The 22,533-nt window shown below is 52.3% G+C and overlaps 1 protein-coding gene across 10 annotated transcripts in view; it reads right to left on the bottom strand.

Moving 5' to 3' along the window:
• The window catches only part of BRD1 (bromodomain containing 1), a 52,149-nt gene that overhangs the window by 10,353 nt on the left and 19,263 nt on the right, over window positions 1-22,533 (bottom strand). For 6 of the 10 annotated variants that reach the window (XR_015556323.1, XM_087448724.1, XM_087448719.1 and 3 more), the window contains 6 exons: window positions 20,687-20,843; window positions 13,320-13,451; window positions 12,702-12,830; window positions 11,911-12,223; window positions 9,393-9,653; window positions 2,657-3,154 (listed from right to left, as the gene is read on the bottom strand). Coding sequence is in view for 9 of the 10 variants with exons in the window: in XM_087448724.1 (XP_087304850.1) it covers window positions 2,657-3,154; window positions 9,393-9,653; window positions 11,911-12,223; window positions 12,702-12,830; window positions 13,320-13,451; window positions 20,687-20,843 (1,490 nt within the window). In the remaining variant the exon portion in view is untranslated. The remainder of the gene's footprint in view (window positions 1-2,656; window positions 3,155-9,392; window positions 9,654-11,910; window positions 12,224-12,701; window positions 12,831-13,319; window positions 13,452-20,686; window positions 20,844-22,533) is intronic. The other 4 variants (XM_087448721.1, XM_087448725.1, XM_004437995.3 and 1 more) reach the window with 4 other exon arrangements.

Below are 22,533 nucleotides of genomic sequence, written 5' to 3'. Positions count from 1 at the left end.
GGAAGCGCAGGGTCAGGTGCTCTAACCCTCCACAAGGTCAGGAAGTGCCACACAACTCGCCCAAAGGCGCTTCCAGCACTGCGAGAGCAGGGAGGACCCATAGCAGGGCCGGTGTCTCAGAATGAACAAATCTGTTTTTACTCTAACTTGGAAATTCTGCAGCACGCTGTGGAACACCAGAGAATGCCCTACAAGGCAGAGCACACGGATGAATCTCTGGAAAAACCACAAAGTTCAGAATACTTCAAGTCCTCAGACTGCAAAGACTGCAGCTGGGACCAAGAAATCCAGGGTGTGCACACAGCACCAGGAGGCTTGGGCGAAGGTGAGGCCAGGAAGCGGTGCCGGGAAGGCCACACCAGGCAGCGCCGGCCCTCTGCCTGAGTGCTGAGCGGACCCTAGCGCTACTAAGGCTCCAGGCGCACAGGACAGCGTTAGGACTCAGCATGTGTCCACTGAATCTACTGCCATTCTGGAATAAGAAAGCAGAAACCTCCATTTCAGTCAGGACCAAAGGTGCAGGCGCTCCTCCAGGTGCCCACTCACTGAAGGTCCGTGGTAAAACTCCTCCACGGTAAGACTCACCGTCACCACCAAAAACCTGCAAAATCCTTCACTCAGAAGCAGAAAAGTAGGAGGGGGGACATTATTTTCTACAAGGGACGTTTGGTGAGGGAGGCCAAGAGGCCCCTGAAAGTCATGACCGCCAGGCTGGGGGAATCTCACGAACGGTCAGAGGCCTACAGGTGGCCATGGCTCCAGCAGGACCTGACTGGTCAGGTGAAGGCCACCGTGGGGCCTCACGGACTACTTCTCAGACACCAGCTTCACGGTGGGGCCCTTGACCAACGGTGTCCTGCACTCATGCTGCGGACAGGGTGGTCGGAGACTCTGGTGTCGGCTGGGCACCCCAGACGGGGGAGAGCGCTGGCCAGGGCCTGGCGTCCTGAGCTGTCACCAAGCAGACAGGCCCTAGAGCCCAGAGCACAGCACACTCCGACTTACCTCCTACTGCTAATCGCTGGGACACTTAAAAAACAAGTGGAAAGAGTCTTCCACTAAATTTGGCTGAGAAAGGCAACGGTGTAGTTAAGGGGAATTCCCAAGCAGTGGAATAAACTCCATCTATATTTTTATCTATATCCTATGAAACATTCAAGTGGCTTCCTATTACTTTAGAATACGAAACAAAAAAGCCTTTAACAAATTATTAAAAAACTCCAACCTCATTATCAATCCATCAAAATAAAAGCACCTAAGTAGAGAATTTCTATAAAATTAATTATATGTGCAAAAGCTTCCCACACCTTAAAATGAAATTCATGGGAAATTATTTTGGCAACAAAAAGAACGAACTATTTGTCGACGTGCAAGAAATGCACCTCAGCGTAGAGACCTCCAACAGCTCCGTCTCCTCCACAGACGCTTCAGACTCAAAGGATGGACAAGGAAGGCAGACAGCCTTCAGCGGGGTTCCTCGCCCACCAGCCCCCAACTCAACCCCGCCCTGGCGGGGCTCCAGGACGGGGATTCACTCGCTGCCACCTCGGGAAATAAAGCCACGGCCACCCAGCCCCACGTCCTCATGGCTGAAATGCACAAGAAGGCGCCCTAACACGCAGCTGGAAGAAGAAATGCACTTCTCTCTGTCTAGACACAGCAGATGGACCAGTAACCAACACAAACCAGGCCTTGAGCCACAACAAGAAGCCAGAGGACAAACACGTTGACACACACCTCCAAGAGGAGGCGTCAGAGACGTAACCCCACCACCTCCCAGAGGCACGGCCATCACTGAACAACACACGGATGACAAACCGTCCTGCTAGTTCAACCGACTCAGAAATTCCTTGGCTTTAACCTGAAGGGTTAGAAACAGAGGCTGTGAAAGAGCAAAGGCGGCTTCCTTCAAACTCAGCACAGTGGAAATTCCATGAAAATGCTACCGATGTAACACGTGCATGGGAACTTCTTGGTAAATTAATTAAACAAATTTAAGTTATAAAAGCTTAGTAGTAAATGAGAGACACTTTCAAGCACTGTTTTAGCGGGTCATAAGAATTCGTCATATGTGTACTAACAAAGCTGCACAAACAGTGAGAAAACGTCAAAATGATCTTTAATCAACTGGGCCCAGTGCTGCCTTCAGCCCTAGGACAGAATCCTGTCAGAGGGCCCAGGGCACGTGCTGTCTTCAGAAAGGGAGGCCTGCGGCACGGCAGAGACTAGACCCGGCCCCCAGACACCCCCCGGCCCCACACAGTCACCCTCATGTGTGTCCCTTCGAGGGAGTTCCTCAAACTAGGCACAGCCTCTCACACGCCACCAGTTTACCTGGACGCATACTGTGTGCAAAATGACCAAGTACCAACCACACTCTGAAGCCGCACTTGGTATAAAAAAACAGAGGCAAGGGACGAGCTCGGCCACACGCACCAGGCCAACCCCAGCCCACAGCCACCCCCAGTGGCACCACCTCAGACCTATGCTTTAGGGCTTTTTGAAGAAAAGCTGCACGGTCTGTCTTCTTTTCTGAAATTAAGAGAGCTCTGGACAGTGAACTGCACAAACAACAGCCGGTGGCACCTCCCGACAACGCTGCCCGGAGTCCCTGGAGGAGAAAGGACGCGCGGCGAGGGCACTCTGTGGCATTTACCTGTATCCAGGCGCTTTCCCGGGGACCCCTCCTCCACCTCGGAGTCGCCGCAGGTGCTCCGCGACCTTTTTCTTGGCTGCAGAAGAGTCTCCAACCTCGGAAGGACTACAGACAAAAAGGTTTTGGTCCCTAGCTGAGGAGAAGTTGGCTGGGTTTCAGTGTTCTTGGCAGACTTTGGGGGGCTTACACTTTTCGATTTGCAGAAGAGAACAGAAGTGCGTCTGTTTACATCGCTTGATGGCTCCGCCACCGCGGAGGCCGCCGCCGCCGGCGCATCGCCACTACTGGCGAGGGTGGGCTCTGGAGGGTGTCCGATTACCAGTGCGCTCTGAGTGCAAGTGCTATGTGATTCATTATCAAATGTGACTCTTTTGAATAGTTTACTCTGCTCTGGGTTGAGTTCTACTGGTTTGAGGGTTGGTGGTTCTGAATTAGTCTCCGAGTTTGAAGGAAGAGGTAATGCATCTGATGGTTCAAGTTTAGGGGGAGATTTATCTCCTGAAAAAATTATAAATAAAGTGATTTTTGAAAACTGATAATTATAAAATCTATTATAAAACTTACTATAAATGTGAAGTCCACCAAAATACTAATTCAATTAAGGAAACAAAGCATCACACACAACTGTCTGAAAGCAGTGAGGGCCACTGCGGCCCGGCCCCGGGGGTGTGGCTGTGTGCGTTTCCCTAACCCCAAACACTGGGGTACCTGGCACCCAGGTCCAGGTGCCCAGGTGTATAAAGTTACTCTCTGAAAACAACTGTGGAAGGTCACTTCACATACGCCAACATTAAACACATCATTCGAGTTCATGACAATTTCTGCAATCAACAATTCACTTACCTTGAAGAAGAAAAGATATTTCACGTAACTAAGGGGTCTAACCGGGCATTCCCACACAGTCCTGACCCCGGCCACGAGGTTAGCAGACAAAAGGAAACGCTTAAATCTGATTTCTGACCAGGGCTTCCTAAGTTGATGTCAAAAACAGGGAGTGGGGAGTGGCTGTGAACACCTCTCCAGGAAAGTAGGAAAACTTCCCACCCAGTTCTCAGAACACACTAACTTCTACACCACATTCTGAAATGCTATACTGTAGGTTCTTTTTTTTTTTTTTAATCTGACTTTAAAAATAAAAATACAGTCTTTGGAAGAAGACTATTTTAACCTCTTTAAAAAAGACTTTCAAAATTTTCTAATAGAACAAGAAGTCTGAAAAACGCATGGAGCAGACCTTTAGCCCTCGGCCCTGCGAGGCTTATCCGTTTGACACCAGTGCCCGGAGAGGAGACCCTCCAGGGACGAAGCAGGCTGAGCGAGCAAGGTTATACCCACTGCGATAAGCCACTGTGGATTCCTTCCGCACAAGACTGATTTTGGCTACAGGACGTGTGATATAAAACCAAGAATAACAATTTAAAGGAGCTTAAGATGTATATATTATCACTAGTGTAGTTTTCATTTTATTAAATCTGCAAATTTCCCAAAAACCATTTGAAATAAGTAAGGTTAAAACATTAACTCCAAAGTCATCTTGAAGATGAAAAGCTACACAACTAGGGTTCACTGATGCCTCAGAGCAAATGTTTTCAGAATTCTCCCCAACTAACATGAGAAGAATCAAGCAAAGCTCAGACCGCCGGAAGCAGGCAGCACCTGACCTGCGGGGGGCTCTGATCTGCTCTCGGAAACAGCCTTGGTCAGGCCTTGGCGGGCTCTGGTGGAGGCTTGCCTGAAAGGTGCCTTTGCCTTCAAATGCCACTCAAAGCCTGTTAGAGCATGTTACAGGTGAGACTCACATACCCAGGGGAAGGTGTTTCCTCAACAAAAAGCCCTAGAAAAAGTCAGTTTTAGATAGAAGACACAAACTTATCTGGTGCATAAAACTGACGCCACAGGTGCACACTGACCTGGCATGGGATATTGTGACATCCAGAAAGTGGAAACACTGGATCACGAACCATAGTGACTGACATGTTGGCTGGTGACAAAAGTCTTCCCACCCACTGTTTAGTCACTAACAGGTTTAAGAAAATACTATTTACAAAACACACAGGAATACTGACCAGATGGAAATTGGGGAGCATGAAGAATTATTGTTGAAAAGCTTTGTGTTAATAACTGTAAACTCCTATTCTGCCCCCAAGGGCACACGTGCAGATGAAGAAGCTTTAGCACCTGTCCTGCAGTCTTCCGCTGCTGGCCGGCCTCTGGGAAGCACGGGCTGCAGGGCCCCTTCCCCTCTCCCTTCTCAAGCCAGTACCTCAGCTTACTTCCTGCCTCCTTTTCCTCCCTCTGGCCTCTCCCTCAGGCCTCCACATAGGGCTCTTGTCCTGACTATCAGACCGTAAGTGCCTGCCAAAATCCCTGCTGCCTCTGCGGGGCCACAGCCAGTGGTCTGCCTCAGTCCTGGCCCAGTGGCCTCGGCTGCACTGGGCGGCAGCAACTACAGCCTGAGACAGACTCTCCTACCTGTCCCCTGTGGCTTCCTCCTGCCTCCCTGGGTTGTCCCACTCGGGGTGCTGGCTAAAAGGCACGCAGACTCCTGTTCTGGCTCAACACCTAGAGCCCGCCCCCTCCTGCCTGGGCAGGAGCCAGCTAAGGTGCCCACGTCCTGGCCGCACACACAAGGCCCTGGTCCACCGCGGTCCACACCTTCTCCCCCTCGCACAGCCCGCCCACACAGGGGCTTCTCCTGCCCTCATGTGAGCCCCACACCAGACGCGAAGGTCACAACCTCCTCAGATGGGCCTCTCAACCCTCCTCCTATCCAAAAGTGGCCCCTGTGGCACAGCCACAGCCACATTTGCTCACCCACCATCCCTGCTCTGCAGTCACTCCAAGCGCCCACTGTCCCTGCTCTGTGGTCTGCCAGGGCATCTCACAGGAAGCATTTCCATGGCGTTAAGGGAGTGGACAGAGAAAAGGCAGTGGTCAAAAGCAGAGGCTGCTCAGGTGACCAGGTACAAACCACCTGCACCACCAGCTGTGGGACCCACGCAGGCCACTGATCCCCTTTGGGTCTCAGTTTCCTCAACCACGAGATGAGAAAAAACAGCACCTGTGCCTGGTGAACCCCACGGCTGCACCATCGTGCCCATCGGCCCGCCGACAGAGCAGGCGTGCCCGATCAGGACCCTGAGTGGAAATCCTACTGTAAGTTAATATACAAGTATGAAAATTCTGTTAGAAAGTCACTGGCTGCTAACAGTTATATGTTACTTAACTGTGTGTGAGAAATGCTCGATTAGCTTCTACAAGAAACTCTGCGACTTGAACGTAGAGTCTCAGAGTCTGTAAATACAGAAATCAGCATCTGAAATTCCACTCAATGGGGCTTATTACAATACTAAATAGCAAATGGGTAACCATAAAGTGGTTTCACACTCAGGATGCCTGATCTAAACTAGCTACTCTAAGAAACTAAAAGATGCAGCTAACTCTGGAGGAACAGGTCTACAATATTTTACACACCTGGGTGCCAGCTACAACAATCCAGTGCTCCTGTATCAAAGCCACAGAAAGCTCGGGACAATCACAATGAATGAATCGGCCATTTCTGACCCATGACTGTACACCATCTTTACCATCACCCCTGCCTCGTGTTTCCTTCCCTCGCAATCCTAAAAGGAGAACACGACACACATGTATACTTCACACCAAGTGAAACATCCTTTTATAAACACAGCAGGGTCCTGGCATGCTCCAGCATGACGTGTGTATAAAGCAGGACCCACCAAACCGCAATCCCGCAGGCTGAACAGAATCTCGGCTGCCCTGAGCTGAAGCAGACCCCCTGGAGCCTTCAGAAAAGGAGAAAGGCACAGTCTTGACACAGTGAAGGCAGAGCTCACCACACAACCTAAAACCCCAACAACTGGAGACGAAAGCCCCATCCAGCGACCCTGTGATGGCGGCCTGAACCCTGCCAGCCTGCCGTGCACTGCTCTCCTCCAAAGCCACCCTGTCTTCTTTATTCTGCATCCAACCAACTAGTGTGGTGTTAGTCAACTAACACCAAACTTGCTGTAAAAGTGAAGATGAAGCCCCCTAAGAGCTGCTAATCACGCCCCTCAAGGCTCACCAGCTGAAGTGGGCGAGGCGCACTTCCACTTCCAGCCGTAACTGAGCCTCCCCAGCTCCGCAGTCAACCCAGGAGAACGGCCCCAAACTGAAACCCAAACCGCCGAGGAGGTAAGGCAACAGCAGAGCTGCTGCACCAGTGGCCCCAAACTGCAGGGAGTGCGTGGAAGGAAACAGGGCCTGCTGCTGACGCCACAGCCACCACCGCCTGCAGGCCTCCTCGACTCCAGTGGCCCAGTCAGAGGATCTCCCTCAGATCAGAGGGCCTCAGCAGGCCTGACACCCAACCATCACTTCCCTTCAAATGGAAACCACACAAATGTTAAACTACAATTAAGTGTTTCATATTAAAGAATTACTACTTTTGTGTATGATAATATTGTAGTCATGGGTCCTTGTTTTTCAGAAGATTCTTGGTTTTTATCCCATGATAAGTATTATGAGTTCACATTTCTATCCTAACTCACAAATGTCTGTTTCTGGTTGTCTTCACCAATATTTATGTAATTAAATATAATTAAATATAAATAAATTCTTATGGTGGGCACTCCCTCCCTCCCTTCCCCACCCCTCCAACCACCTTTCCCATCAGCTAAAAGGAAAATGCCCTTTCCACGTATTTAGTCATTTTTAACAACAGGCCTAACACTCCACAGACAACTCCAGCCATCTTTTCTCTCAGAGCTCACTCTGTGTGTGCTTCCTTCAAAATGACCCAGGGCCACAGAGCAGCAAAGGTGGCATTCCAGGGGAATGGGCTTGCTCCTGCCCAGCATGAGGGGGCCTAACCGGCCTGGCAGGTGAGGCTCCCGATGCCAGGAGGAAGCCCTCGGGAAGAAGAAACAAGGCCACACAGCACTCTGCAGAGAGAAGACCAGGAATGCCAGGGAGGTGAAGGCGCTCACAAGAGCTCTCCTGATGCTGGTCAACTGACTTGTTGACAAGGTTTTTCCTCAACTCACTCTTTTCAGCGCAAGTAATACACAAAGCGTGGTTTTCCCAAAAGAAGAGAATCAGATCACCTCAGCCAGAGTGAGAGCCAGGGAGCGGGAGGGGGGCTGGCCAGGAGGAAGGCATGCACCCCACACTAGGCCCTGCCCTATTCCCAAGGACCCACCAGGGTACAAAAGGCTGGCAGCCCAGGATCCCAGATAGATCTGGCTGTCAAAGGTCCCTGTGAGCAAGTGCCCCTCAGAACAAAACCCACAAGGGCCTCAAAGGCAGTGGAAAGCCATGTGTTCACAGCAGAGGCTTCCACATTGAAGGGTGAAGCTTCTCTGTTCTATGGACTGACTATCATTTACATCCCCCAAAAGAGAAGGTGTAGAGTCTGCATCTTACAGTACGGTAACCTAACTAGAGGAACCAGAGAGCTGAAACAAACCCGGTATGAAGTGAGGCAAGACTGCGTGAACAGGGCTCAGCTGTACACTCAGGAGGCTGTCTTCTCGGAGGAAGGAGACTCAAGGGCTCTGCTCTGGTTCTGCCAGCTGCCTCATGCAACACGCTAGAGGGGCACACAGGGGCACTGCCTCACCTCAGAGGGACTAGCCAACCACTAGCAGGCTTGCTCGTGGGACTGGCCGGATGATGGTGCCCCTCACAGGAGACACTGCGTGGTCCTTACAGGTACACGGCAGGGCCGCACCCACCAATAAAGATGTCCACAGCAGACCAAATTTTTTTTAAAAAAGCAAATTGTACAATTTTGTGTGTGTCTTGTTTTAATGTTTTTGCTGTTCTTATTTGGACATGCCGAGAAAAACACACCTGTGGTGGGAAGGAGTCTTAGTCCTCTTTCTGTTTTATGTAACTAAAATGCACTAACTCTAAAACAGAAAAGGAGAGGCAAAAAAGAGGAAAGGGTTTTCCACCATGTCCCACATGCTCACACAATGGAGTAGAGAGCTTTCACCTGAAGTCCCCTTCACGGAACACAAGGCCCCCACCAGTACCCGCTCTACCGAAGGTCACGTTTGCACTGTGGGTTTTCATAGTTTTCTTACTGGGTAGACGGGTTTCTTCTCTATGTGTTTCCTAATCATAAAAACATCCCTGATGTCTAGCTCTTTTCCCAAATATATTCCAACCATGACTAAGGTAAGCTCTCATCTTTCAACACCATGCAAGTGAAGTGCAAGAATGCTGCTGAGAAGGGGGCCATGTCTGGGCGGCCTGCAGGGCAGCTCTGGTTCAGCTGCCCGCTCCCCACCGACTGGTGGTGTGTGTTACCTTCCCACCCTTCAAAACACCAGAGAGGAGCACGTTAAGTGAGAGTACTTTAAAACAGCCCTTTCACAACGCTGCATTTGATAATCTAGTGCATAATTAGATGGCTCTCCCTCCACTTACACAGCACAACAAAATAATCATTACTCCTATCATACAAGCCACCTTTACTCTTCAACCACTCTGGATGGTTGTGTAAGACCTAAACCATTCTTTTTAAATAGTTTTTCAGGACCAAGCTGAGAAAAAAATTCTTATTCTGTGCCTTAAACTTTGTAACCATTTAAGTGCCAAAATACACACAGATGGCAGGAGCTGTAAGGAAATAAAACACCCACTGGGTGAGGCTTTGTGAATTTCAAAACACAAAGTCAGTGGAGACTCCTGGGACTTAGTTAAGACTGACAGTGAGAGGTGTGCTTACCTTCCTCCCCAGTCTCCTGCCCCAGCCGAGCACCTTCCTCTTCAAAGCTTCCAATACCTGATTCCACGGGTGGGGGCTGGCTGTGCTGCTGGCTGAGCTTGTTTCGAAGGAGAGCGATTTCTTTTTTTAGTAACTTGGCCCGCTTGCTCCGCGACCCGCTGGACTTCATGGAGCATGTGAGGTCCAGTTTGTCCAGCAGCTCTCTCAGCTGCTCCTCCAAGACCATGTGGGCCCTGTTGGCTGGGTTCAGCAACCTGTCCACTGAAGTCAAAGGACACACTTCCATTAGCCATCAAATGCTGGTGCTGCCTTCTAAGACAAGAAAATCTTACTGGTCCCAACTGCCTCTTAAAATCACCCTTGGCTGAGGCCCCAGCACAGCCCCGTGATGCAGAAGCACAGGCCCCACCCACTGGAGAGCCCCAAAGGCCCCTCTACTCGTGCTCCGAACCCACGACAGGTCGCTACCATGGGGAGACTGTGTTTCACCCTGTGGGTGTCGGGATGCTCCTGGAGGAAAGTTTCTATGTTCACGGTTGGTGAGGCGCACGGAGGCACAGTGCACTGAAGCAGGGACAGCGTCCCAGTGATGCCTACAACCTCTCCTGGTGCACAACCAAACTACGCCTTCCAGTGAAGACAAGCCACCTGTGCCAGGTGAGGGCACAAGAGAAAGACCCAAAAGGGAGGTGTGCGCCCCGCTAACCACAGGCACAGAGCACCTGTGCTGACTTGTACCAATGTGGGGCTGTTTGTACAGCACAACTGATGTCTGAGCAGAAGTCTGCAGACCCAGGTTGTTGTGTGGCTTCATTAAAACTGGGCTGCAAAACTCACAGATAATTCTGAATTTCAGGCATACTTACTACAAAAATCCCTAGCAATTTCAATTTCTGCAAAACACCAAAATTTATAAAGCACAAATGATCTTAAATTAGTGAGAAGTGGCTAAGAAAAGAAACTACTCTTCAGAGCTACCTGAAAATAAAAGTGAGAGCGTACGAGAGAAAGAAGACAGAAGCTAAAGCCTGGGCAGAAGTGAATGCAGACCCATCTTCCAGAAACAGCCTTTTACTAAGAGCAATTGTCTTGGGGGGCCAGGCCCGTGGCGTAGTGGTTAACTTCAGCACGCTCCACTTCGGCGGCCTGGGTTCGTGGGTTCAGATCCCGGGCAAGGACCCACACCACTCATCAGCCATGCTGTGGCGGCAACCCACTTATATAGAGGAAGACTGGCACAGAAGTTAACTCAGGGCAAATCTTCCTCAGCAAAAAAAAAAAAAAAAAAAAACCTGTCTTTCTATGAAGTAAACAGAACATTAGTATAGGGAAATAAATAAGATTGCCTAAAACACAATAGCCTGGCTTGTATCCATAAATCATCATTCCAAAAAATCTTCATAGATGATACAACCTCAAAAACCTTCACAAAAACAAAAATCATGTCATTTGAAGCCCCGAAGAAATAACAGCTCAGAATATCTTGTTGATCCTTTAAGCTGAGGACCAGCCCTGCGTGTGCACCACACAGGCCTCAGCACAGCGTGAAGGCCCTCGGTGCCCATATGTACTTAATGGAGAGAGAGAGAGAGAGGAGCACCCACTGCCCATGGGCCACTAGCTCACCTATGTCCCTGCCCAGATACTGAGGCAGGAAACACCAGGACTTCTCATCCTTAATTTTAGCCTTAGTGAAAAAGCGGGTGCTCAAGTTTACTTAGGCAACACCAAGGCATCTTGTAGGCCATTTTCTGAAAGGCCCAACACGGAGCAGCCCCAAACCCCTGCCCGTTCCAGGGAGGTCGGTGGTGGCCGGAGTATGGTGGCTGGAGCAAGACGCAGTGAGGGGAACTCCCGGTTTCCAAGGATCAGAACAAGTGGGCAGAGCCCTGGCGTGTCTGAGGAGCACATGCCCACACTCAGGGGGAGGCACAGCCCAGTCTGGAGGCCTTTCTGCAGCGTGTGCACACCAGGAGCAAAGGGCTCAGAGGGAAAGCCCACGCAAGCTCCTGTGCTTGTCTTGTTCACTTTGAAACTCAGCTAACAGTCTCCCTCTAGCCACAAGACACCCTTGGAAGTCCATCAAGGGCCCCCCGGGGACAAGTCCCCAACTAAACTGCTGCCTGGTCTGCATCAGGTAAACCTGGGCAGTCCCAGACAGGGCCGCCGGCCACGTGTCTCCGAAGCGGGCCCCTGAAATGGGGCTGTTCTGAAAAGAGATGTGCTGTGAGTGTAAAACACACACCAGGTGGAAAAAAGAATTAAAACTCAATGAAAAATATCCTCAGTAGTTTCTACGTTGATTACAGGTTGAAATCACAATACTTCAGATGTACTGGGTTAAAGATATGTCATTAAAATAAATTTCACCTATTTCTTTCCCCTTTTTTCATGAGGCTACTAGAAAATTTCAAGTTACATATGTGGTTTGCACTCTATTTCTACTGCACCATGCCAGCACAGTCTGCAGGAAGGAGCGTTCTCCTGTCTGTGCCTGGATGCAGGGCCCGGTGCTTACCGTCATCCCAGGAGAAAGGCCGCCGAGGGGCCGCAGCAGGCCGCTCAGGCAGGTGCATCCCCGAGGCCTCCTCGAAGCCGATGCTGTCCGCCTGGCGCCTGGCCTGCCTCAGAACAACACCGCCCTGATCACGCAGCCTCACCGCGGCTCTATAAAACACCGTGTCCTTGGCATTGTACTTCATGCAGTTATCTACAATGAGATTAAAATCCTCCTCAAACTCAGTGAGGTTTGTATACCCTTGAGCTTCTAGCCGTTTCCTCATTGTGGCAAAGTCCATGGGATGTTTAATGTGATCCAAATAATCTGGTACCTAATTTCAGAGAGGAAAAATAATCATTTACAAACAAAAAAGCACTCTTATTCCTTCTATATAATCAATACACCCATTATATATGAGAGCCACGCGTGCACACACACACATGCACAGCACACACACGGCACAAATGATTCTCACAGTAACAAGTGGCAGCACAGAGACACACCAAACTTAAACCTCACATCCTTCCAGGAACCCACCCGCCTGACTCAAATTCCTTTAATTAAAAACCCAGGATCTGGTGCACTGGTCTGGGCAGACACCTGCCAACTGCCACGAGGCTCTACAGAGCAACTTTCACCCATCTCGTTTCCAATATTTTACAATGAAATCTATCACTTTTATGATAAAAAAAAGAAACACGTTAAATAAAATTGAGAAATTAGGAATACAAGTAACCGTACACTCTTATCTAGTTAATGTTTACTCATGAAGTAGCAGAGCAAACCGTCAGGAGCACGTGAACACCCACCTCCTTCAGGCTCACCGGCTGGGCGAATATGCGAGCCGGGTCCTTCTCCTGCAGCTGGTCCAGCACGGAGCGCAGCAGCACCGTGAGCGGGGTCAGCCGCAGCTCCAGGGCCATCTGCTCCACTTTCACCTGCAGGACAACTGCACTCAGTCTCAACACTCCCAATGGGACCCTCTCTCTCTGAAAAATCGCCCTTCCTGTCTCGAGTGCTAGGCATCATCACTCATCCCACAGCCAATAAAGGCTCCTACTTTAAACGCTGTGCACGTTTCATCTTGCCCGCTGCCCAGAAAACTGCCTGCAGCCTATGTCAAGGCACATCACACATTGTACCAGCGGGCTCCCACTTCCCCCAGCCCAATGTCATCCCAGGACACAGCACTGGACACCACCCTGCCCCCGTGCCACCCCCTCCATAAAGCCACCGGCAATCCAGGGCAGGCAGTCACCTGGCCTGTGCCCCAAGGGAGGATGACTTGGTGGAGGGCCGGAGGTGGCATGGCCAACCCCAGGGGCCGGCTCTCAGGAGTCTTCAGCCTACGGCCTGCGACACCCAGCTGGGGTCTCCGAACCACCCTGGGGATGCTCAAAGGGCCACAGCTCCGCGCAGAACCTCACCTGCTCGCGCTTGAGCTTCTCGCGCTTGCGCAGGAGCTCGATCAGCAGGCGCGCCCGCTCCAGGTCATGCCGCAGCCGCTGCCAGTACTTCAGCTTCTCTTTGGCGGCTTGAATCTCTTCGTCATTTTCTCTCTGAGAAAATCAATCCAGACTTGGCTTCAGACGCCCTCACGGTGAGAGCCAGTGGCGGGAGCCCAGCCCTGAGCACAGTCCCGTGACAGCACGCGGAGCTGCGAGCCAGCCTGGGCGCTGACCAGCAGGGCTGAGGAGGGTGGGGGCAGAAGTGCACGGACTCCGCCCTGGAGGGAGCCACAGGGTCTCCATGAGCACGAGGAGGCAAGGGGCCTTCACAGGACTCGAAGAGGTGAAGGACCCGCAATGTGGGCACATGCCTTGACCCCAGGTCAGGAGGAGCCTCAGTGACCAGGGCAGCCATCATGGGCCGGGGCCTCCCACCTCCTGGAAACTGGGAATGGAGGAAGCAATCCAAGAAGAAACCAAAATACACAAAACGCCGAGGCCGAGCCAACTACAGGAGGGTCTGTGCCCTGGACAGGCCGTTTCCCTGAGTTCCGTCCACTGCCCACTACTGGGGTCACTGTGGAGACCCAGCACGAGTGGGTCCGCGTCCCTGTGCACCAGCATCTGGCGCCTCTGAAATCAGCGCTCCATGGTCACCACTGCAGCGCCTCTTCCTGCCTCAGTAGGACACACGTGCCACTGACCTCAATGCAGCCCATGACCAGCCTGTTTCCTTTCTAGCATTTTCAAAACCAAAAATGTCGTACAGAAAAAGCAAAGAAACGGAAGGTGGTGGGAAAGACTGGGCCTGAGGAGGGAGGCCCCCTCCCAATGCACCTTGGACCAAGGAGCATAGAAGAGCTGCCGCGGCCACAACAGGACACAAGCAACTTGGCAGACACATGCTCCCATGGCAGCCACCACAGAAGTCCCCAACAGGACGGCCAGAGGGACCTTCCCAGCATGGGGCCAGCATTCAAACCCCAGGAAATTACAACCAAGGTAACCATGTTCCCGACAACGCGTCTCACACCCGGCTGCTCTGCCCTGAGGACCCGCCGGCCGCGACGCTCCGCATCTTGTCCAACCTCACCCCACTCTCGGGGCTCCCTTCCCTCACAGCAGCTCACTGCCCTCCAGCGCTTCCTCACACTTTCTTTCCCATCCCCCAAGGGTGGCCCAGGCCCAGGTCCTCACACACGTCCAAGGCGGGCACCATGCACTCTTATAGCTGCTGCCCGTCCTCTGCTCTGGGTCACCTTCTACCTGCCTGCTGCCAAGACACAGCACCCACAAGCCCAGAGCTAACCCTGCCTGCTCGTGTCCGCTTATCACTGGAGGCCCACCCTCTGCCTGATCATAGCTCCACCTGGGCAGACACCGGGCGGAGCCAGTGAAGATGGTGGAGGAAGGCACCGCTGAGATGCTCAAATCTGTCCCCATCACGACTTCTGACTGGCATCTGGGGTACTCCTGATCCCAGCAGCCCAGGACGCCCCGCTCCTGTTCCAATTTTATGTGCACATCTCCCTGGACCAAGGGAGGGTCCCTACCTCAGACCGCTTTCCTTTACTACTCCCACGGACACACACACCTAAGCCACGGGTAGGTCGCTCATCCTCAGTTTCCAGAACATACGACACACTTGTGAGATCCTCTTCTCTCTCTGGACCATTGTGCCCCGCATGTTTCCACCCCGTCCCATGCAGACTGAAACCACACCCACAGGACAAGGGGTGTCTCCAGCCCCCAGTGCCCCAACCTCACCACGGCCTTACTCCCAGTCTGAACACCAGTGGCCAGAGCTCTCTGCCCACAGAGAAGACTCTGTTGGTATTCAAACCTGAGGCCACAGCGCACAGGGCTGTCCACAGCCCACACTGCTTTCTTTTTTGTGTGTGTGAAGAGGACTAGCCCTGAGCTAACATCCGATGCCACTCCTCCCCCTTTTTTTTTTCTTGAGTAATATTGGCATCTGTGCCCATCTTCCTCTACTTTATATGGGACGCTGCCACAGCATGGCTTAACAAGCGCCACAGCATGGCTTAACAAGCGGTGCGTCGGTGCACGCCCGGGATCCACACCTGCGAGCCGCGGAAGCTGAGCGCGCGCACTTAACCGCCTGCGCCACCGGGCCGGCCCCGCCCACACTGCTTTCTAAAGGATATAGGGTCTGAGGGCAACAACTCACTGTCAAGAACTGCGAGGAATCTTCACACTACAGCCACCAAAACGCAGACAAAGACGAGGCACAGGAGGGGATGAGACCAGAAGAGGCGTTCCAGCCAATGAGGCCGGCCAGTGGCACAGGGAACGGAGAGGGCTGGACCTGAGCCTCCAAGCTCAACCAGCCCTTCTCTGGCTCCACCAGGAGGTGGCCTCAATGTCCACCAGACGCAAATTGCCAGGCTTATTTTCATGTTATTCAAAATTCTCAGGTATTAAATAGGAGTTAACAGTAACATCAGCTATATAAACAAGATATAAATACATAAAAAGGTGGATTTGTAAACCAAATTTCCCAAGAGCATCTGGAAGTCATCTTGTCCATCAGTTTGAAATAGACACTCTGAAAACATCAACCAAAGGGTGTTTAGCCAGGTAAGGACCAGCAATCCTAACCCTAACCCCCAGGCTATCCGCCCTGCTGACCAGTGTGCTCACTGCCCGGGTCGGAAGACGACCTGCCCGGGGCCAAGGGCCACTCTCCCTGCACACAACCCACCCCACAAGAAAGGGGCCTGCTGATGGGACCTGACCAAGACATGCACGGCCTCCTTTGCTCAAAAGGGCCTCAACTGTCTGACCCTGCTCTTGAGTGGCCTTTATTTCCTAGGTAAAAACCAATCCCGGAAGACTCCATAAAGTGGGATAGACGTGAAGTTATTTCTAGTACCAAAAAGCTATCAGAAAGAGAATTTTAGAAGACCATGTTTGAAATTGAGCCAACTTCTACCTGAAGAATGAGAAGAGAACACCCACTGCCTGGAAGGAGACACAAGTGCTGGGGTGGGAGAGACGGCCAGAACCACTCCCAACGGTGAGGACCAGCTTGGTCAAATCAAAACTCCCCGTGCTAGGGGGACAGGGCTGTCCAGCTGTGAGGGGCAGGCCAGCTCCACGGAGTAAGGGCCTCAGCACATCCACCTGAGTCCCAGGACACTCCCAAGGGTGTAGGATCCCAAGGGGCAGCAGTCCCAGCCCCTAAGGTGGGACACACACAAAGGGGCCCAGCTTCTGCTGCTGAACCTGATGCCAGCAGCAGGAGGGTGAACGGCGAGGCCCCTGCACCTAGCACAGCACAATGACCGTGTTTCCTAAAGTCACCAGAGAGAGAGGACATGGAGACGCCCTTCCGTCAGAGGGAAACCTCGTGGCGAGCTGGCACACGTGCTCACTCAACAGCAGGACAGGATGAAGAGGAGCCCCCCCACCACCACCTGTGGCACATGCCTGCAAACCCTGACCCCCTCCAGGCTCTGCAGGATGGTGGAGGATGGGATCTGGCCAGGGTCACCATGAAGGCCTCCCAGGAAGGTGCCTGTACTTCTCACCCAGCCAAGGGCTTGAGGGGACCCCGCACTTGCAGCCAGACCAGGCCTCTGTGGACTCCAAAGAGACCACCACAGAAGAGGCAGCATCCTATAGCAGCGCAGTGCATAGCAGCAAGGACGGGGCAAGGCCCAGCCTGAGGGGCCTCGCCTCCTAGGGCACAGGGGACCTCGCCCTCAGACCAGCCGTCCCATCTGTCTGTCTCTGGCCCCCACCAGAAGGAAGGTCAGCCAGGGGAGGGAAGGGCTGTGCCTGACCCCCTTCAGGGCCTGGCTCAGGGAGGGCACCCAGAAACATGGACAAATGAGTCCAATTACACTCTCACATCAAATATTTTTAAAGTTTCAAAAAACATTAAAATCACACCAAGTCTTAAATGTTGTGTGTGAAACATTACGTTGTGGACCCCTCTGAAAAAGCCAACCCTCACAGGATGGAGGGGAGAAAGCAGTTTGCATGCAGCCCTTCCACCGGTCCACGTCCTGTCCTTCCCATGAAGCAGGACCTAATGCCCCCAAGCATGGCGGGTGCCGGGGGCCAACCCACGTCTGTGGCTGGGTGACTACACAAGCCGCACAAGTGAGCTATCTACAACCATGTCAGTGATTCTCTCCTGCCGGAACACCCCGTCAAGCCGCGCTGCACTTCAAGGCTCTCAATACCAACCAATCCAAGATGTATGGACTCAAATCTACGCGGTTCCTCCCAATTCCTTCTGCCAAGAAAGCTGACGCTTTCATTTCTCGTTTTCTGGTGGGTGAATTTATTTTTTATGTAGCAGAACGTGAAATCTAAAACGAGTGATTTCAAACCCATGTGTCAAGGCCTCCTCTGACAGAGCCGCGTGTTCTGGAGGCCTGGTGTTCTCAAGGCAGGCCTCAGCAGCAGGCCTCTCAGTGCACACGTGCCCCCACCTCCCTCCCTCCCAACCTTCTCCTCATCCCGGCTTCCCCACACGGAGTCTCAGTCCTGGTCTGGGCCCAGTCCCACCCACAGACCACACAGGCAGAGCTGAGCCTGAGCTGAGCCCCTGCCATGTCCTCTGCCCGTTTCTAACGGGACTGTGTGCGGCAACGAGCCACCATATACAGTGTGGCTCACCGGGGGCTATATGAAAAGAGAATCCCCTCCAGCCCCGAGATGAGAATCCCGAGTCTGCATTCTCTGCTTCCTTCCTTCTCTGCCATCACTGGAGTGAAGACTAAGGCCTCCATCCTACCTCAGTGTCACAATCTCCCTACAATACCCCGTCCACCTGCAAAGGCCCGGCGCCCCTCCTCTCACACTGGAGGCCTTGCAGGCTCTGGCCCCAACCTCCCGAAAGAGCTCCCAACACAGGCCCCAGGCAAGCACACCAAGCACCCCAGTCCTCCCGCCATGCAGCATCCTAGACATCCCCACACCCTGTGGTCAGCACCCCCCAACAACATGCCAGCACCGGGCCAGTCACTCCTGCCAGCCCACCAGTCCTATGGGCGCCAGTCCTGGCGCAGCCCTGACAGGGGACCCCAAACCCCATTCCCAGAGAGGAGGAGGGACAAGTATGCAACACATCAGCTAAGCAGACGTCATAACGAAGATCCCAGGAGCAACACATGGGTGTGGGACAGACTCCAGAGATCCAGACCCGAGTGAGTGAGGGCAGGACGTGCAGGCCCCCAGAGTCAGCAGCACAAACGACGAGACACAACGGATGTGTCCAAAGCAGTCAGTGGCCTGACGGAGCAGGCAGGCAGGAACTGGGTGCCTGACCATCTGGCAGGCCAGAAGCACTCAGGGACGCTGGGACACCCTGGCCTCATCTACGTACGCATCCAGTGCAGCCGAGACCTCAAATTAAAGGAGCCCCCTTCAGTGAGCTGGAATACCCAACCTGGCACCCCCTAGCTCCAGCAATCCTTGCTGGCCTAAGACAAGGAAGGCGACTCCAGGTCCTTACAAAGGCCTTGAGTTCTGTCCCACACCACTGTCTGAGACCGCGTCCTTGCACATTTCCTGGGCTGTGACTCAGATGGCACCGTGGGCACCAGCCCTGGACCACCAGGGGGAAGAACAGCCCAATCATCACCCTCAGAGGGGCAGTGGGTCCAAGAAGCACACCCTTAATCCTGGAGACGCCTCCTTACCCAAAGATGAGAAGGGTCAAGGGGCATGGCCCACCCGTGAGGCCCAGAGTCTTGGTTTCTCTGTGGTCTCCAAAAACTATAAAAAAGACGTTAAAATCCAATTTTTTTTAAAAAGGAGCATTGAAATATGTAAATACTTTAAAATTACCTGTTTGTCACCATAGTAGAAGTAGGAAAAGTTAAGATGAGGGGTTCCCTAAGAATGACATCAACGTCCAGGCACGGGCACCAAGTGCAGAGGGACATGCTCAGCCCGGGAGTCACGCCGGGACTGAGAAGAAAGGATGGCGGAGAGACAGAAAGTGACATCTCAATACATAATGGGCTGAAAAAGGTGTTGATTCACTTAACAATCAAAAACATTCATCTAGGCCTCGGTTCTGTGTCAGGCACTGTGGAGCGTAGCAACATGAGGGACAGGGATTCTCGCTCAGTAAGGGACCGACTTTACAAACCAAACAGCCTCCCAGGGAGTCATGCCCCAACCCCAGAATACAGTGGAGGGAGCGATGTAAGTGGTAGGCCGTGGAAGGTCCAGAACACTCCACAGCAGAGAATCCCACAAACCAGGAACCTGCTGGATCCAGAGAGCCCTGTCCCCAGCCACCCAGGGAGCACAAGGTCCTGCCACGTCTGACAGTGTCCCTTCAGACTTGCTCAGCTGCCTAGAGACTCAGGATCGAAAGGGAGAGAGCAGCAGAGCCCGTAAGAGGATGGTGGTGCTGGCAGCCGCACAGGGATCCGATAAAAAGTCCTCAGAAGAACGGCCCCACTGTGCACTCAGGACCACAGAGAAAGGGCACGAGGGGATCCTGACGAGGCTCCATTCTTCACTGAGTCCTCTGGCCTCTCAGCCCAAGGAGGTGGCTAAGCCCAAAGGCCAACCACAGACACAGGTCTTCCTACAAGACTGGCCACTCCTCACGGCATGAAGTGAGCAGACAACGCCAGTCAAGAATTTTGGGCAATGTGCAGAACTATTTTTCCTTTCAATTTACTTTAGGGACATCTTACAGAGCCAATTTCCTACTTTCTAAATCTATTCTTTCAGAACTGCTTTACAATATCAGATGGTTCTATAAACCCAAATTAACTACTAAAATGTAAGAGCTTGCAGGGTTTTATTCTTTTAAACAGCACAATCCCTGCCCCCTCTCCCTCATCTCGGCTCCCATCCCCTTCCCTGCTCACTGCGGTCAACACTAACCCAGCCTTCAGGGCAAGATCCTGAAAATAGATCACCCCATGCACGTTTCCAGAATCCAAACTTCCGCCCCGCAAACAGAGCTGTGCACACAGGGCCCAGCCTCACCTCCTGCTGCCCCCTCCCCGGGGTCCCCACCCAGGCGGTGAGCATGGTAATGGCTTCCCCAGGCGTCCCCAGACTATGCTGAGAGGGGAAGGAAGTAGATCTCACTGCAGGAACACCAGGCGACACAGATGGATGAGAGTTACCCGCACAACTCACACTTAAGAGCTCAGGGCACACATGGTTCCTCGTTCGCTTCTAAGACTGGACAAGACTGGGGCATGTGGACAAGAAGCCTGGGGCCTGAGCTCGGCAACACATCCAGCCTGAAGCAGGCACTCCCTCCTCAGAGTTGCTGTGTCTGCTCAGTGTGTCAGGGGGCAAGAGAGACACCAAGAGGTGTGCGAAGGGCCACGTACCTGTTGCGTGTTTCTGTGGGACTGCAGGCTGGACTGGAGTCGCCTCAGCAGGGGAGCGCCATTTCTGGACAACCTTTTGAGTAGCCAGTAGCTGTGGGCTCTCTCAACAAACTGCTTCTTCCGCTGAATGGCCACCTGATTCGCAATCCTATTTAATCTGAAACATGGAAAAACTCAGAGTTTAGCTTCAAAGCAGTATATTAACATGTTTTCATCATGGAAACTAGAAACGACAGTGTGACTTTTAATAAACCATGTGTTCACACCTATTTTTCTCTCAGCCATGGCACACATAATTGCTACCTCCTGTGTCCTGGTTCTGCTGAAAAAAAAAGTCCACGATCTCCAACCACCTGCAAGTTTCATCCACTTCTAATCCACTCAAGTGTCTATCAGACCAAACATCTCAAGAGAAAATATGTTGAGCAAAGCTTTGAATGTTTCTAATTCCTTACGTGTTATGCTGTCCACACGCACGCTGACCTTAACCAGCGTGTAGCGGAAGCTTCGTGAGCAGCAATGTACGTGTGAATAGATCCCTCGAGAACTGTTCACTCTCAGAAATGGTGTGGGCGAATGTGGGGCACTGGTCCCACTCGGTCACCTCAAAGAGGAAGAGGTACGACAACTCGAGGCAGAAGCAGCTGACAGGTCAGGGCTGAAGACAGAAAGTAGCTATTAGTCACTAAAATGACAATGGTCATCTTCAAGGCTCTTGTGAGACTTATCCTTTTAGGGACTATAAAGTGCAAGGGGTTTGTAAAAAACATTTGCATGAGGGGAAATGACGCTCATTTAAAAACTCTTAAAAAGGCCAGACAGAAAGTGTCCATCTCCCTGTTGTTTTCCCTCCTGCTGAAACAAAGACGGATTCGTCAATTTGCCTCACAAGGACACGAAAGATGACACAAATTCAATCATACACTAAAAACTTAACAGAACAAATACAAAACGCAACTGGAAAGCCTTCCTCATTGTGTACCAAACATCAAAATTTCAGGACAGAAATCAAGGAATTTTAAGACCAAATTTCTTGAAAAATTCAAATCAGAAGTTTTACAAAAAAATCAATGAACAAAGCTGTCAGAACACTCCCAGCTCTGCCATGTCCAGACCCACATTGGTCTTAAAAACAATGGCTCCAGGGGCCAGCCCGGTGGTGTAGTGGTTAAGTTCGCGCGCTCCGCTTCGGCAGCCTGGGGTTTGCAGGTTCGAATCCCGGGTGCGGACCTGCACACTGCTCATCGAGCCATGCTGTGGTGGCGTCCCATATACAAAACAGAAGAAAGATGGGCACACATGTTAGCTCAGGACTAATCTTTCTCAGCAAAAAAAGAGGAAGGTTAGCTCAGGGCTGATCATCCTCACCAAAGAAAACAACAGCTCCAGCTCATTTCCAAGACCGCTCCAAATCATGTTGCTGGTAAGCCTCCATGCTGAGTTCTGAAGGATATGCATCACGCATGGCCGCCCTCCTCCTGGGGTACCAAGACCCACATGCCACACAGCCACCCCAGTGCCACCTCTTCTGGCAGGACACAGCTCGAGTGTTAGTCATGCAGAGAGACCAACCGAGGAACTGAATTCGGGGGCAGCTCCACGCCAGACACGGGCTGGGGGCTTCGCAAGAGTGGCCCTGTCGAATCCAGCCCCAAGAGGAAGGTGCCCAGAGCTTCCATAGGCAGGTACAGAGCCCAAGCTCAAGTGTCCACAGCCTGACCACAACCTTGGGGCCGCGGGTCTGCATGCTCAAGGACATCCAGTCACATGGCCTCAGCAGGAGGCAGGGACAGGACGCCCACCAGCGGCACCCAGCACAGCTCCAATGTCCCTCAAGGGATCCAGCA

Source organism: Ceratotherium simum, chromosome 25 (assembly GCF_057802395.1).
Source record: "Ceratotherium simum simum isolate JZ-2026a chromosome 25, ASM5780239v1, whole genome shotgun sequence".
Classification (NCBI taxonomy): domain Eukaryota; kingdom Metazoa; phylum Chordata; class Mammalia; order Perissodactyla; family Rhinocerotidae; genus Ceratotherium; species Ceratotherium simum.
This window is presented reverse-complemented; position numbering and strand designations above follow the sequence as displayed.